Source organism: Lepidochelys kempii, chromosome 2, assembly GCF_965140285.1.
Source record: "Lepidochelys kempii isolate rLepKem1 chromosome 2, rLepKem1.hap1, whole genome shotgun sequence".
NCBI lineage: Eukaryota > Metazoa > Chordata > Testudines > Cheloniidae > Lepidochelys > Lepidochelys kempii.
The window spans coordinates 141,827,250-141,845,032 of NC_136381.1; the positions used below are offsets into that span (position 1 = coordinate 141,827,250).

Genomic DNA, 17,783 nt, shown 5'->3' on the forward strand with positions numbered 1-17,783 from the left:
CTATTTTTTATTAAAAGTCTTCTTGTAAAACACTGAATGCTTTTTCATTGTTCTCAGATCCAAGGGTTTGGGTCTGTGGTCACCTATGCAAATTGGTGAGGCTTTTTATCCAACATTTCCCAGGAAAGGGGGGGTGCAAGTGTTGGGAGGATTGTTCATTGTTCTTAAGATCCAAGGGTCTGGGTCTGTAGTCACCTAGGCAAATTGGTGAGGCTTTTTACCAAACCTTGTCCAGGAAGTGGGGTGCAAGGTTTTGGGAAGTATTTTGGGGGGAAGGACGCGTCCAAACAGCTCTTCCCCAGTAACCAGTATTAGTTTGGTGGTGGTAGCGGCCAGTCCAAGGATAACGGGTGTAATATTTTGTACCTTGGGGAAGTTTTGACCTAAGCTGGTAAAGATAAGCTTAGGAGGTTTTTCATGCAGGTCCCCACATCTGTACCCTAGAGTTCAGAGTGGGGGAGGAACCTTGACAGAGCTTAATCGGAAGTTTAGTATCAACATGGACAATGATCCTCCATCACCCTTGTTCCCAGATTTGAAATATGTAGGTATAAAATCCCTTGATTCATTAAAATTTGGAACCAGAGCTTAATTCTGTCCCTGTCTCTCTGGCCCTCCCCCACAAAACAGGATGTTTAACGTGTGTTGGAATTTCTCAAGGAGACCCTCACACTTATTTTATTGACTTTACACAGCTTGGGTCAAAATTCTGGTCTCCCAAGCAATATTCAGTGAGATTCCCATGATACTTGGGGTAAAATACAGAGTGAAAAGGGAAGATGTTGGCATAATGCAGAAAGTATTCAGTAAGGAGTTGCACTGTAGTTGTTAGCACAGCACCTCGAGTTAGAGGCTTCTTTTTCCTGTTTGGGGAATTGGTTAATGCAACCTGTGGGTTTTGCTGTGTTTAAAATTGTGAAAAAGCGAGAAGGGCCTCAGGAAAATCATGTTAACAGGTATAACAGCAGGACACTATTCACCTCCCCCCAGCCTTCCTTGTGTGTGATGGTCATTCGCTCCCAGCTGGAGTAAACATAGACTGCAGTAGCAATCGTTTTGCCATGAGTTTACCAGCAATCAAAAACAGATTTACCACTAGAGACCTTGCCAAGTCCACCGTGATAATACAAAAGCTTTCTTGCTGGTAGCATCTAGGGATAATATTGCTGACATCCTTTTTAATAAAGATTTAACCTTGCACGTCCCTTGCTGGCCAAGAAACCCTTGATTTCTGGTTAGATTTGATCACACATAAAAGTGGAGCTCTCCAAGATGAAATACATTTGTGACACCATTTCCAAACATGGGGCAGTTTTATTTTTCCTGGAGGGATATTCTTTTGGATTTCCAGACAGAGAGTGAAAGAGAAAGAACTATGTGACATTATTTTTCCCTAAAAAGGGCCTGATTTTTAAACAGTCATTAAAACAAACTTGCCATTACCCAAGCTATTAAAAGAAAACCCTCCTCTTACCATTGCTCCGTGGGTGGGAATCCCTCTTTATTTGTGTTCCCTCCTCTTAAAAGATTCTTAGTGCTTTTGAATAAATGAAACTAAAAATCCTCAGCACCCGTTGGATTTGGTTGCATGTAGAAATGTAAATGCCTAATAACAATTGGAAAACCCCACCAAAAATTATTCTTCGTGCAAGAAAACTTTGACAGATAGACAGACTTGGGGAATCTATAAAGTACTGGGAATTGCAGAGCCCTGCAGCACCCAGAGTACCTTAGGAGACTGTGTCGAGGCGTTCATTTGTTATTGGGTTAACTTTTGTCAAAGGCTGAGAAAATACATTATCCCCCAGAAATATTTAATCAAACTTTTCTTATCTTTGGGAGAAAGACCCCAGAATTGGTAATAGGGGTCTCAATGGAAGAAAAAAAAAACCCTCTATTCTTAAACTGGTTTGGGGGAAATAAAAGTTTAAGAAATACATTAATAAGTCCTAATTGTTGCCCTAATATCCAACATATCTCTATTTTATGAACACTTTATCATAAACCTTTACTAACGTATTTGTCATCTAAATACTACAGTGAGTAGTGCTTTAGATAGGTGCAGCCAGCAATGCAGTTAAATACATTGTCCACCCTCAACATTTGCTAGTTTAGATACTTTAGATAACTAAATTATGTTATTCCAGTATAGTCAGAAAGACAGACTATAAGAATTAAAAAGAATTGCTATACGAAATCCCATTGTTTTTCCATCACCTGGAATAGGAATTAATTATGATGATTATTTGGTACAGTACTTTTGGTAGAGGCTCACTTTTTAATTATCATTGCTGTATATAGAGATAATCACACCCATAATACTAGAGTCAGAATTATTGGAGTTACTTTCAAGCATTGAGCACTTATCTGAAGATTTGTACATATCTTGTTTTTTTAGTTAAAGTTACATTTTCCGTACTAATGCCTTTTTTTCCCTCATAACAGTTACATGGTTCCTGTTTATTTTCAAGTAATGAAACAAAGAGTCCCTCTTATAAGGGTTTTTCTGCTCCCTGTTAATCATTATAAAAGTCTTTTCCACAAAGGAGAAACAGATGATACCTGGGGAAGTGAACCTGACGATGCAAAATTGTTGTCAAATGTACAAATTAAAGAAATGGAAAGGATGAAGAAAAATAAAATTGCTGCTTATGTCATTCCATTGTGATCATCTTAGTTGTTACATGTAAATGGAGAAGGAACAAAATGCTCAGACAGAAATGCAGTTTTTAATAATTGCCTTTAATACATTTGTCATATATTTGAAATAGCAGCACCTCTAACCCCTTTCCAAATCCAATTCTGCCTACACACTTCACACAGTTTAATTCCTATATATTAACAAATGTAAATATTACTAAATTGTTTACCCCAGATGTGCTTGCAGTGGTCTGAGGGGAGAAAAATTATTTGTTTTTACTATCTAGCAAGTGCCCCTGCCTCACCTCGGGAAATGATCAGTCTAAAAGAAAGGAAAACAGACTACGAATCAACTGGAACAAATGTCGCTTACCATGGTAATAAAGGAGAACACACTTCCAGGAAAGACACCATGACAGGTGAGATGGTGCTTACACATCACATATATAAATTGACTGTAGTAGACACATTTTCTAGGCTTGGCTGAGTTTACTGTAATAGTGAAAGAGATCAACTTCTGTGATGTCTGAGTACCTCATAGATATAAGATTGAAAGTAAAAGGAATCTTATTAGTACAACTCCTTATAACAATCAGGAGTGGCCCTGTACTTTGTAACATCTAATCCTATTACAACATGGACCTGTAGCGATGTCATGATGCCTGGATATTTTCCCCCACTATTACATCTGTAAAGATCTTGGAGGATTCCAAGACCGGATTCTCTGCCAGGTTCTTAATGTTGCTTGGGACACCATCAGCATGCTGATTCAATACCAAACTTCCCATGCTACAATCTGTATCCAGAAGTTTGCATTCAAGATCAGTTTCCTGTGCTGTACAATACTTGGTACCCAAAACCCTGCAGATTATCATCTGAGTTTACATGGAGGAGCAACATGCAAGAAGATGAATTAACATGAAATCTAAGAAGTGATATAAGAAATGGGACAACAACCAAATAGATTTTGCACACTATTGAGAGCCTGGGAGTCCTAACGTCTGCCTCTGGCCTTAGGAGACAATTCAGCAGGCCATTGCATGGGGAAGCAGCAAAGAGAAAGCCATTCATTCATCTAAGGTACTGTATTTGACATTAGTTTTCGGTATTCGGGATGTTTGCGAATGACTTGTAATCACACTGAATAGAGTTGGTCTACCCTACCCTGACGTGACATTGCTGCCATTCACTTTTTCCTGTCACCCAAACAGTGTCATTGTAAAGGTCATTACTGACATGATTGTGGAGGACAGGTCTGTGTTCAGCTATTGTTACACTTTGTCAGGACCTTGGGTACATCCATGAAGAGGGCTTGTCAGGATCCAGTTTGGCAGTAGGGAAGGGCAAAGGATACCATTTCCTTTTTAAGGTATCTGAAAGTTCAGGCAAGCATAGTAAGTAAGAATGATCACAGGGGAGGGCATTTTCTGACAGTTTATGACACATCTTTTACCTTGTTTCTTTTTGCCTCTTTTTAAAATCCATGTTCATTTCTCTTCCATTTCATCTCCCCACCCTTCTCTCTTTTTTCTCTTTACTGCAGTATCTCTGGCCTCTCTTTTTCTTTCTTTACTTCACTCATTCCCCCTTGTTTGCTGTTTTTTAAGGAATGGAGATTGGCACTGCCCCAACCCCTTTGTTCCATTTTGAGTTACACTCCCTGTTGTGCCTAAGTCCCCATGTCTCCCTCACCCATTGTAACTGCTTTTTCATGGGGTTCTGTGTAATAAAGTGTTTGCATCAAACTTCAAGCCACCGAGCCTACTATCCAGCTACTCGCCCCTTTGTGAGAGATGAGTAACAACGTCAAATTTAAAAGATCTACTGTAGTTCCTAGTACTGTACATGCATTGTGTATTTGAAACAGGAGTTCATGAATCACATTCTCTCTTTCAGGTTGCCAAATCTCAACCCTTTACAGTTGGTCTGACATCAAATGAAGAGCGATTTGAGGAAGGCAAAGCCTATAAATAATTAAATAGAGTCAATAACTCTACTAGTATGTGTTGACTGTAACAAATGTACAGATCACCTTTACAAAGTATTTGTCAGTTGTGATAGAGAAATAAGAAGCGACAACAACCATGTAAAGGAAACCAGGTGAACTGGATAAGAATATTTCAATAAAAATAAAATCAATCTTTTTGTTTTTTGTTGTGAGATATTCTGTTGTACTGGGCTGTTCTCCTATTTGCCTGGGTTTACATCCTGTAACAAGGGGTAAGGATTCCCTCACTGCCTGCAGTACATACTTTGCATATCCATCACTGAACTGTAGTCAGTACATGGATGGGTTGTAAAGGAGCATGTGGGGTTTAGAGAAATATTTTTCCAAGTTGGAGTTGTGATGCATAGATTTCCTCTTATTCTGTGGCACAATGAAAAATGCTCAGTGCAAGATATGTAGGCAATTTTCCCACTGTCTTATGTAGCATGCATATCTACCAATATATCCATATGCCCATTTATCCACAACTGTCCCAGATTTTACAAAGCCATTCCCAGGTTACAGTCCCAGACAATGTCTTGTGAACTGTTGGTTGCTACCTGATAGGGTTTGGGTTTTTTTTAAATAGTACTGTTGGCCTCCTGTCATTAAGGGAATATGTGGGGAAGTCTGTGAAGCCTGCAGAAAAGAGTGAAAAGGCTATGAAATAAACAACTGAGTAAAAAGTGTTAAGATCCTTATTAATGAATTAAGCAGCTCTGAAATACCATTGATTTCCTGAGGCCAACTAAGAGAAAAGGAGGAACCGTATGACCATTCTCCTTTGCTCTCTCTGCTTTTATAACACCTTGCTACATTTACAGGTCATCACACAACTAGCCTATTTTTGAGGACTGTAAAAATAATAAGAAACAACTTAAAAAGGAAACAAACCTATTATGATCTTTAAAAATTTGTGACTACCATAAATAAATGCCATAGCTTGACTCTTAGCCATTCCCCTCCTGATCAGGGAAAACAAGGTTTTGATATGCTTTCATGGGATTTGTGCTCTGAAAATCATTTTTCTTGTACTTCGTGGCTTCTCCTGTTGAACTGACATTAAGCATCACCGTCTGTGTCCTATATCAACCACTCCAGGAGCAGAAGCATCTTTTGGATCAACATTTTCCAGGTTTACTTTAAAGAATGTCCATTTCCCTTCGATGCCAGTGTTCAGGCTTACTCATCTAATGGCCTGCACACATTCCAGGTGCCCTGAAAATGCATTCTGAACACAAACAGGAGGGAGTGCATCTGAAATATCTTTCTCCAGCCATTGCTAAAGGAACTTTTACCCCTTGCTTTTCTTAAAGAAACCATCATACAAAGGTATGTACATACCATACGCCAGTGTCACGTCTTCCATCATGCAGGAAGCTGGGAGTGATAAGAAGGCAGGAGACCATCCCCGCCCCCCGGCTGGTATTTGTATAACATGCAAATCTTCAACTTTACTGCTCTGAACTATGTTTTAAAAGAGGAGCTCTGCTGAATGTAACGGAAGAAGCAGAACATGCAGTACAAGGGGCAGATGACTGGCTATAACTGATTTATCCTTCCCTTTCTTGCTGACTATCAGACTATGTTTATGAGAGCATTGGGTTAGTGACTTCTTGTTTCAAAGTACTATAAATGTGTCCAGAGTCAGCAGTTTTTGGAACATGAAACTTGAATGTTAATCTTAAATCATGAATCAAGTAAGTGAACTAAGATATATGGGAAGACTTAGGTCAGTGATATCTTTATCACATAAATATCTAGCTATATCCTTTTCAAAGCTGGTCTTAAGGTTATCAGTGTGTTCTTCACAGAATGCTGCTGAGGAGAATTATTTGTCTGCTAACTTTTCACCAATATAATCCTTGGCATCTTATAAAATAATACAGGTAGTTTAGATTTATATAGCATCCTTCACACCAGGGGACCACAGAGTTCTTCACAAACTGTATCATAGTGGCCCTTAAAAACTTCCCAGTTTTACTTTATATAAATGGATATGGTAACATCAGCATCTGCAATCGTCACTTGTACTTACCTATTGTTACTACAGAAAATACACGCTGAAATATTAATTCATCCATCACCTAAATGCAGCCACCTCTGGGGTGTAATGTGGCAGCTCCAATTCCCATAGTCACATTTGCTGCCTCACTCTGTCTGACCACCATGCTTCTTTCTATCCTTCCTCTTCCCCCATTTCTTAAAATCACTTCCTTCTTCATCCTCCCTCTCCCGCCCCCTGATAATTTTACATGTCTTAATATGTATACAATCTCTCAGCAAGGGATGGGCCCTAACCACAAAATGTGGGTTGATTCATCCCTCTCTCTCCTTTTCACTTGTCCTCATCCTCTTTAGCTTTTGACATCAATAGTCAACTGTTCATCCACGAATAGTGAACTTCTTAATTGTTTCAAGAGATTAAGTTCTCTCATCTTCTCCCCTAAACTAGCCCAGGTTTCTGCTTTGGGAACTCTTGGCATTCCCAAACTCTTTGTATGCCATTTTTCCTTTAATAGGTTAAATAAAGGACTCTGTACAGTTTATGTTTTGCTTATATTTTACAATGTGAATTTGTGATTTGCATAATAATGTTTATACAAATTCCAAAGCTCAGCACCAAGAGGGGCTGCTCTGATCTCAAAGGCAGAGACTCCAGGTGGAGCTCAGTGTCCTCCCATAAAGACAGACCAGATAAAGGCTCAGGGATACAGCCACCGAGACCCACGTGGCTTTGAATTCTTCTGCTATGTGTCTGGGTGGTTTCCATGTACCTCAAGCACATGATGTTTGTTTGTTAGCGAACAGCAGTGTCCGTTGAGGCCGTGTATGCATTATGTAGCTCCTCATGCTGCTGTATGAGGGCATTAAGACCATGACCCTCTGTTCTATTTTACCACTCCTGCAGTGAAATGGAACCTGGCAAACTTCTGACCCACTAGTTTAGCTTTGGCTAAATTTCTTCAAACTCTTCGTAAAATCGTCATAACTTTTCTGATTCTGTGACAAACAATCACCATGAATGATACCAATCTATCTGGGCTGAGTATTTATATCAGACCCTGTGCACAGGTCCTCCAGACACTCCTCCTGTACAAGACTTCTCAATTTGGTGGATTTGAAATCTGTGGGCTTCAAGCTGTGTCTGTCCTGTGATGGACAATTCCATTGATGGATGAACACAGCAGGTGCCTCTTCTATTTAGGAGAGCCCTACATACCAAGTAAATGTTCAGTGTGCCTTTCATTCTCCATTATAAAATGTAAATTGTGACACACGCAGTTAAAGCTTCCTCTGGAGCAATCTGTGAAGGTCTCTTGAGATCCTGAGAAAACAGGCATCTGGATCTGGGTAATGGACAAGTCAGCTTCCTTCAGCTCACTGTCTAGCAGGCAAGTGACTCCAAAGACCAGAGCAGAGAAGATGTCCATGAGGAAAGACCTGGCATTTGCACAGCACTGGTTCCTCAGGGACTATTGGCAGCAAAGCCATTGCTAACACCTACAGTACCAAAGCTCAGCACCAAGAGGGGCTGCTCTGATCTCAAAGGCAGAGACTCCAGGTGGAGCTCAGTGTCCTCCCATAAAGACAGACCAGATAAAGCCTCAGGGATACAGCCACCGAGACCCACGTGGCTTTGAGTTCTGGTAATAAGGAGCAGCCCGTGGCACAGAGGAAGCCTTCTCTGGTGACACATCCCTCGGTGTCGATATCTACAGACAATGACAACACTCTGGGGACCATCATCAGTACCGAGACACCTACCCGTACCAGTGCAAACCTTAGTACTGAAAGCATCATATACTTCAGCATCATCCACACATGTCACTGGGACATACATTCTCAACACCTTCAAACAGAGAACCTGCTCCTCTGAGATCTGTTACTGAAAGATCTGTTCAGCAGAAATGGCATTGCTCTGGTCAATACCAAACACCCTAAAGGCATGCCTCTGTGGCCCTATTGAGCTTATTGGGAGTCCGTCCTTACAGGCCTTTAGAATCTACTCTCCACCACATTTGAGGAAAAGGAATAGGTCGGTCTTCACATCTGCTCTTGTGCCCAGACAGTAGAAGCAGAGCAAAAACACCACCAAAGGACCTGTCATCTTTGTCACCTGACAAGGTGATCTCCTTGTCACCCATACCAGCCTGGATGTCTTCAAGTCTAAGAGCTGCTTATGAGAATAGCTGAAACTCTGGAGCTAAAGACTTCGGTCACATCAGAGGAATTCCATAAGTTCGACATTCTCAAAATTGTCAGTCCAGAATGGTGAACCGCAGCAGCTGGGAGCTGTGGATGCCTGTGGATAGTCAATGTAAACAAAGTGTCTCAAGCTGCAGGTTGCCCACCACTGGGCTAGAGCCTGGTGGCAGACACCAGCCATTATAACTACAACTGCAAAACAGGTAGAGAAAAGATACCAGGTCTCTCAATCTGGATTTGAGTACTTCCATGCTCACCACAACCCAGACTACTTAGCTGTTTGAGCAGTGCAGTAAAAGTCTGAATCAAACAAGTGTACCTCTAAGGGGGTGGGGAAGTGAGGACAGTGACCCAAAAAGGCTCAATGTGTCTGGGAGAAAAATCTTACTATTACTGCTCTTTACAACTCAGAGTGGAAAGTTGCCAGGCCTTACTGGTCAACCTATTGGCCATACTCAACACCAGGGAAGAAGCAGCTAGGTTTCTTGGATGTTTCCAGAGCCTTGCTCTATTGCCTGGACAAGACGAAACCCTTTAGACCATTGCTTCGCCTCTTTGTGATTATACTCGGCTCATCGAAAGGCCAAACTTTCTCACCAGCGGATCACACGGTGTTGCTCCACCTGTGCCCAGGTAGCCGGTGTACAACCCATGTGCTCCACACACTACACCAGGGCACAAGCAGCATCTCCAGCCTGACTCAGGAATGTGACAGGACCTGAGACTTGCAAAGCAACCTACTGACTTTTGTCAAACATTGCACCCTGGCCGTGGCAGCCAGGTCTTAGGCCAAGATCAGGAAAGCAGTGCTTTACTCATTATTTGACTGATTGACTGGCCTGCCTCATTCACCTGTCCAGAGGGGATACTGCTTGCCAGTCACCAGATCCACACTGACACATGCTCAAAGAAAGAGAACGGTTACTCACCCTGCAGAAATTCTGGTTCTTTGAGATGTTATAGTCAGTGGATCCCATGACCTGCCCTCCATCCCTGCTCTTCAGAGTCCTCAGCTAACCTGGGCTTTGAATTGCAAGGGAACTGAAGGAGGGTTGCAGCCACTCACACTCTGCCCTTGTACAGGAGCATAAGGAGACAGAGGCACATGTTCCGCTATTCAGAAAAACTATAGTCTTGTGTGCATTAGGTACATGTGCACCTACAGAAGGAACCACACTGATTACAACAGGGGTAGTGTCCCTAGCCTCTGTTTGCCAGAAGGTGGGAATGGGCGACAGGGGATGGTTGATGATTACCTGTTCTGTTCATTCCCTCTGGGACATCTGTCATTGGCTACTGTTGGAAGACAGGATTCTGGGCTAGATGGACCTTTGGTCTTACCCAGTATGGCCGGTCTTATGTTCTTGTAAGCTGTACAACATCTTGACGCACCACAGTTACTGTAGGGTAAGTAACTGTTCTATATTCATGCTCTCTATGAGTGACCTGCAGCAACTGCACAAATCGTTTACTTTGCATTCTTGCAAATATCCAAAGTGCGCAAGTTTTTTCCAAGCACATCTGCACTATGTATCTCAGATAGGTGGCAAGGGAAAATGCAGGGGCAGAATCAGCCCCATTTGAGACACCCATGGCTCGAAACGTTATTGGAAAGGAAGAAAAACTGATATCCCTCCTAAAGCACCTCTAAAGGCCAGATGTGATATTTTCCTTGTCCCTAGAATTACTGCTTCATCTCAACACTTTCAGGCTCATAACTCAGTTCACTCAAAGAGCTTAACCATGAGACATCTGGGGGAAGAGTCATATTAGTTCACAGGCTGAGGCCTGATCATCCAGATCGTTTCATTTTCACCAGGTATCGGCCTTTTGGCAGTTCATTTTTTGAGCTATTTAAATCTCTTTCCCCCAAAATGGTTTCACCTTATAACAAAAGCAGCATTGCAGTGCAGCTAATTCGTGCATTTGTCCATCATCATCATCCTAAGTGCCTGATCCAAGGAACAAAAGTGCTGGGTTTTTTAGTCCCAGTATTTATAGATGCATCTGTTAAATGTATAAATGATATAACACAATGTATTTAGCCTGAGGTTTATGGTTTATTGCTATTTGCTTACCAAATTATTTTCTTATTGACTTATGTGTGAAATCCACAATTTCAGTATGACTTCCACCCACTAACATTAATAAGTGATTTATATGTACACAGCAAAGTGAAGAATTAGATTATTTGGTGGTAAGGGAAGAAAAGGAAAGTCTGGCATTTATGTGATAATTCGCAATTGAAAGCTTTATTCATATAACAGCCACACTTCATAAAGATTAGGTACATGCTGGTGCTTTCAAAGATACAATTCAGTTGCCTTCTTTGTTACTTTTAATCAGCACAGTTAATCTAACCAGCAGAGAGAAGGAAATAGTCCCAAATTAATTAAAAATTAAAAATTAAATTAAATAGTCCCTCTTAATTAAAAAACAAAAAGCTATCATTCTCTCAATATGCCTTTAAAAGATGCCAATTCTTAGTTCTTATGTACATATATATTCATTCCAGAATGAATGTTTTTTACTTGGGACAAATCTTAACCAGTATTATGTTAATATATGTAGTGTAATAACAGCAAAATCACTGCAAAAAATAAAGTGTTGATGGAAGAATCCTGCAGAGAGACATGTCTGGTAATATTTTTCTCCTTTGCTTCTGTCTTTAGCTCAAAATGCTGGAATCTCAACTTTGTACAGGAATTCTTACGGTGCACCTGCTGAAGATATCAAACACAACCAGGTATGTGAGTACAGTAAAACACTAGTTTCTATACAAAAAGTGAAAATGTATTCACTGTTTTGCCTGTTAGAACAATCAAAACCATTAAAATAATAGTGAAGTGCGGACAGGGAGAGCTACATTCTGTGCTTTCGCAAGTGGTAGCAATTCCATTGACTTCAAAAGTGCTGTGCTCTTCTGCACCAGCAGGGAATTTGGACCCAAGTTTCCAAAATGTGGAGCAGTTTATAATGGCATACAGTACAGAGACCACACTACATGTGTATATGTAGCATAGACCAGCGCTTCTCAAAGCCGGTTCGCCGCTTGTGCAGGGAAAGCCCCTGGAGGGCCAGGCCGGTTTGTTTACCTGCCACGTCCGCAGGTTCGGCCGATCGTGGCTTCCACTGTCCGTGCTTCACCGCTCCAGGCCAATGGGGGCTGCGGGAAGGGCGGCCAGCACATCCCTTGGCCCGCGCCACTTCCCGCAACCCCCATGGGCCTGGAGCAGCAAACCGCAGCCAGTGGGAGCCGCGATCGGCCGAACCTGCAGAAGCGGCAAGTAAACAAACCAGCCCGGCCCGGCAGGGGCTTTCCCTGAACAAGCGGCGGACCGGCTTTGAGAATCACTGGCACAGACTACAAAAACACAGGATTCTGCCTAAGTAATTCCACTAGCTCATCCAGTAGTGGGAACCTCATGTTTTTTTGATATCTTATGTTCCATGAATTTGGTGGTGTGCATCCAGTTCCAAGCGGTCAGATATCTGCACCCCAAAAAACAGCGCTGTCATTGACACTACAGTAACTCCTTACTAAACGTCATCCTGGTTAATGTTGTTTCATTGTTACGTTGCTGATCTATTAGGGAACATGCTCATTTAAAGTTGTGCAATGCTCCCTTATAACGTTGTTTGGCAGCCGCCTGCTTTGTCCACTGCTTGCCGGAAGAGCAGCCCATTGGAACCAGCTGGTGGGGGCTTGGAACCAGGGTGGGCCGGCAGCCCCCCTATCAGCTCCCCGTTCCCCTAAGTTCCCTGTGTGGCAGCTGCCCAGCAGGTTATCAATTGCCAGGCAGTTCAGCTGTCCCTCCCCCCACTGCCATGTGCTGCTCCTGCCCTCTGCCTTGGAGCTGCTCCTGGGAGCCTCCTGCTTGCTGTGCGGGGGAGGGAGGGGGGAAAGGGGTGCTGATGTCAGGGTGTCCTCCTCCCCCCTTCTGAACCACGACAGGGGTCAGGGAGCTTGCTGGCAGCAGCTGCTGTCTCACCTTGCTAATCTACTTAAAAAGGCAGTGTACTTAGAGTGGGGTCAGCATACTTAAAGGGGCAATGTGCGTCTCTCTCTCTCTCTCACACACACACAGTGTGTGTATCTGTCTCTCTCTGCCATGCTGTGTCTCCTCCCTCCATTCGGGCTGCCTTGTAGAGTGTGAGGCTACATTAACAACAACATGTTAACCCTGGAGGGCTCAGCCGAGTGCTAGTTCATCATTTAGCAGCAAGGCATTCCCTGGGAAATATTCCACCCTCTTCCACCCTCTGACTTTACCAAGCTTCACAATCATCATTGCTGCGTACTGTTAAACTGTTTGTTTAAAATGTATACTGTGTGTGTGTGTATATATATATATATTTTCCTGGAACCTAACCCACCCCTATTTACATTAATTCTTATGGGGAAATTGGATTCACTTAACATCATTTTGCTTAAAGTAGCATTTTTCAGGAACATAACTACAACATTAAGCAAGGAGTTACTGTACCTGGCTCTCCTTGTTTAAAAGTTTCAGCAGAGATGCCAAGTACTGAATGGGCCTAGAGACTGATCTACCCTTTCATCCTTAGTGTGAGCTGTTTGTGTTATACCTGTGTTAATAGAGGCCACTAGCTTCCATGTTTGTCAGTTGGACATTTTCCACAAACATCAATTCCCACAACGTTTTTTTGAAAGAGGGAATTTGTGCATGTGTGTACACATACATGCAAAGTCTGGCATTCCATCCAGAAGATAATGGTACACATACACAAGCATAGACCCACACCCTAAGTAGAAATCCTTTAAAACAGTCTGTCCATTGAAACCACAGTGTGCATTTAACAGCTCATGAAAAAGTAGAGCAGTCTGTGTATTTAACTGGTACCATAATTGGCAAGTTAATATCCTTTTTTAAAATAAAAATGAACTTCCAGAATATGGATGTATATGGAGTTGGGGGGATGATACAAAAGAGCATTTCCTGAACCCCCATCAATAGAGTGCTTTCAGATTATTGTGGAATTGTTTGTTTGTCAATTGTATTATATACAAGGCTATGTTGCACTTAAATAGCACCTTTCATTCCGAGATCTCAAAGTGCTCAAGCACTAGTTAATTTTTGCAATAGCCCTATGAAGTATGTAAGTGTTATATCCATTTTCCAGAATGGGAAATGAGACAGCAAGTTTAAGGCAAAAAATTTTGAACTTGGTGCAAACTTGTCAGGTTCATAAATCCATATTTAGTCTTTTCTGCAGAAAATTTTGGCTGAGAACCTAACATTGTGATTCAGAAGTGCCCCCACAATTTCTAGTGGGAATTGTAGTTTGAAAACCAAAAGCTTTTCAGTTTCCAGGTGTTTGGTATCTTGATGAAAAGTGTAAATGTAAATTTTCTGGGGAAAGCAGCACTTTTTGCAGAAAAAAAATGTTTAATTCAAAACCCAATTTTCTGTCAAAATGTGATTTTGATGAACATTTTGTGACCAGCCCTAATATTTAGACATCTAAATAGGCCTACTCTCAGAGGTGCAGAGAACACACAACTGTTAGTCATTTGTTAGCTGTGTGATCAGCCATATCAGTGAGCCAGGCATCAGTGTTTGGCGGGAATCAACTTTTCCATGTTTGCAGGATTCATTTTTTAACACCCAAAGCTGCACACTGAAACCATGCCGCCTTGTTATCAGGTAATCTCCAGGCATCAGGAATATATCCAAGATCGAAACATCAGGGGGAGGGCTCCTATTAGCATCCACTATCAAATTGGTCCTTTGACTCACCTCAGATTAGAAATTCTTGATACGGGGCATTTCCAAAATACGTGAGCTCATGTAGCACCCAAGGAGTTTCGTTTCCAACAGCAGTCAGCATTTATGATGCCCATTACAATTAGCCTATGTGAGGCCAGTATATTCCCCCCCAAAAATGTGTCTTTTGGTGAATAAGACATCGTCTCAGGTCTGTAGCTGCTTTTTTAGCGATTGTATTCCATTGGGTTGGGATAGCTGTGTATCCAAATCTCTACTCCAAGGCATCCCAGGTTTGAACATTTGGGCAGAAACAATGTGTCCAACCCCCTGGAATCCAGGTGTACTGAAACCATGGCTGTTGTAATAATACTGAGCCCAATCCTGTGAGGTGCTGAGCACCTCCTGTAACGTGCTGAGCATGCTCCTCTCACATTAACTTCAGTGGTAGCTGATGGGTGACACCGGCACTCTGCGCAGGGGTCCACGTGCGGCTGCACTGCTTCCCCTGCTTTTAAATAGCGAGACATCCAGGGACATGGTGTTGGCCATGCTGCTGACACAATAGCCGTGCAGATCTCCCCATGCAGCAGCATGTGAGGTCAGGTCATACTAGGTGGCGTGTAGTGGGCTCGGCTAGAGCGAAGGGAGAAAGCAGGATTTACATGTGGAGTTCTGTGATGGCTCTGTGAGCTAGAGCCGCCGTGGGAGGCTCTAGATGAGGAAGAGTCTCCAGAGGCATTATGCCTGTGCAGTGGGAGAGCAAGCGAGGGAGCATGGTTAGGGGAGGCAGTTACTACACTTCTTCTGCAGATGTATCCTGTACTTCTGTCAGGACTGCGGTGCAGCCATGGCCTCGTGAGGCCCTGGCCACATGCCACACCAATGCTGGGACTGAGAACACTGCAGTCAGCACTGGCCAGTTTCCCTGCCAGCTGTCCCAGAGCACTAGTCACCAAATTACAGCTGCCTTCTGTCCAGCTGCACAGGGGAAAGCATGACTGTGTCTTTTCCCTCCTCCCCAGTATACCCACACATCATAAATTAGCCTCTACTGTACATACAGCATGTTAAAAACATACCAGAATGTCTCCTGTGGGATGAGAGTACATTCAATAAGATTTAAAGGTTCTTGGTTTTTTAAATGGTGTTTAAAATTTCCAAAAATATTCACAACCTAGGATCAGGTGCAGCACTGTGGGGGATCTAGATTAATAGGGGATTTTTTGCTTCTCTCTCTCTCTCTCTCGTTTACTGGAGCCAATCAAGGGACTCCTTAGAGGAAAGAAAGGTGCTGGCAGGCCTGGGAACAGCACTAACACAAGCTTAAGCTACACATGTCCCTCATCAGAAAGTGAGCTGTGGTCTCTAGCGTTTGGAAAGGGACAGATGTTTAAAGGGATGCAGTGGTGGAAAGTTGGTTGTAGTTACATAGAGGCTGCAAAGCAAAAAGAAGGGAGTTCAGATTCATAGACTCTAAGGCCAGAAGGGACTATTGTGATCATCTGGTCTGAGCTAACTAACACTGGAAGTATAACTTCCCTGAATGAATTCCTGCTTCGACTCCAGTGGCTGTGCTTGAACTAGAGCATATTTTTTTAGAAAAACATCTGATCATGAAGATACTTGGCACCGGTTTATAAAATTCATCTTCTGTTTTAAATTTCCCCTATCGAAACTTTGAGGCTTGGCTGTGCAAAAACAAATAATTGAAATAGTTTGACTTAGTCTATGTGATTGATTAGGAAGAGCGTTCTTTGAGAGCCTTGGATCTTGTGTATCTATGATGGGAAATGTGTCCCGTCATAGATGCACAAGATACAAGGCTATCAAAGAACTATAACAGCAATGCAAGACTGACGTAATATTTAAATGTTAGGGAATAAAGAGATTAGGGAATAGCTCAATTTAAAGATAGGAAAGGGATATATTTTAAGGCATTAAGCCCAAAACTTTCACATATGCGTGCCTCAAATTAGGGTCCTCAATCCATATTTAGGAATTTAAGTAAAGCAATTTGTAAGAGTGCAGAGCACCCATAAATCCCACTAAACTCAGGGCTTGGCTACACTTGCAGCTGTAGAGCGCTTTGGGTTAAACCAGCCTTCGGAGAGCACACTAGGGAAAGCGCTCCAGTCTGTCCACACTGAGAGCTGAAAGCACACTGGCATGGCCACATTTGCAGCACTTGCAGCTGCACTGGGAGCGGTGCATTATGGGCAGCTATCCCAGCATTCAAGTGGCTGCAACATGCTTTTCAAATGGGGAGAGGGTGGGGTGGAGTGTGTTGTGTGTTTGTGGGGGGAGAGAGAGTGCTGAGAGTGTGTCAGCACGCTGTCTTGTAAGTTCAGACCCTCCTCCTTCCCCCGCCTCTCTCTCACTCACTCAAAGCAAACATTAGCTGTTTGGTTTTTTCTCAGACCAGATAAGCAGCTGGCACTCTGAAACTAAGCTTTGAAAGGGCCACTTCCGTATTCCTCCCGAGTTCACAACAAAGACAAGAGAGGCCATTTCAGTTAATGGGATTATGGGACGTTTCCAGAGGTCAATCAGAGCGCTGTAACATAACTCCTCGTTTACTCTGGAGCTGCAGCGTCTCACCCAATACACAACAGCCGTTAATCCTCTCCTGGAGGTGGAGCACTCCAGCCAGGGAGTTAGAGCGCTCTAAGTGCCTTGCCAGTGTGGACGGGGAGTAAGGTAGAGTGCTCTGGGAGGCTTTATTGCGGTATAACGTGCAAGTGTAGCCAAGCCCCCAGTGGGAACTGCTGAGTGTCAGCATCTGTGAAAATCCAACCACTTTTATTATTTAGGTGCCTTGATACTAACCTTTAGTCACCCAGGTTTAGAAATTTTGGTCTGAGTCATCTTATTTCTGTCTTAAAAAATGCATGGGCCAAAGGTTTCCCCAAAGAAAACTTTGTTTAATTCGATGTCTTTATTAGACATTTGAGTCCTGTGATGATGTCCAAGTATACGGACATCTGAGTAAGATACAGGAAGGGACTGAACACATCAGGGTTTGTAGTAGACGTGGCTGCAAGCTACATTGTTTGGCTCCAATCTTCCAGGATTATGGCTCAAACCTACCACTAGTTCACACAGCCTAATCCTAAATTTTATCCCCTTTGCTGTTTAACTACCTCTTTTTAAGCAAAGCAGCATCTGTTAGCAGCAGTAATAATTATGAGTATAAAGCATTACTGGCAGCACTCTTA

General features: G+C 42.6%; 1 protein-coding gene across 4 annotated transcripts in view; it reads left to right on the forward strand.

Moving 5' to 3' along the window:
• The window catches only part of CTNND2 (catenin delta 2), a 1,186,471-nt gene that overhangs the window by 1,165,461 nt on the left and 3,227 nt on the right, over positions 1–17,783 (forward strand). For all 4 annotated transcript variants that reach the window (XM_073332332.2, XM_073332334.2, XM_073332335.2 and 1 more), the window contains 2 exons: positions 2,928–3,059; positions 11,509–11,582. In XM_073332332.2, the coding sequence (XP_073188433.2) occupies positions 2,928–3,059; positions 11,509–11,582 (206 nt within the window). The remainder of the gene's footprint in view (positions 1–2,927; positions 3,060–11,508; positions 11,583–17,783) is intronic.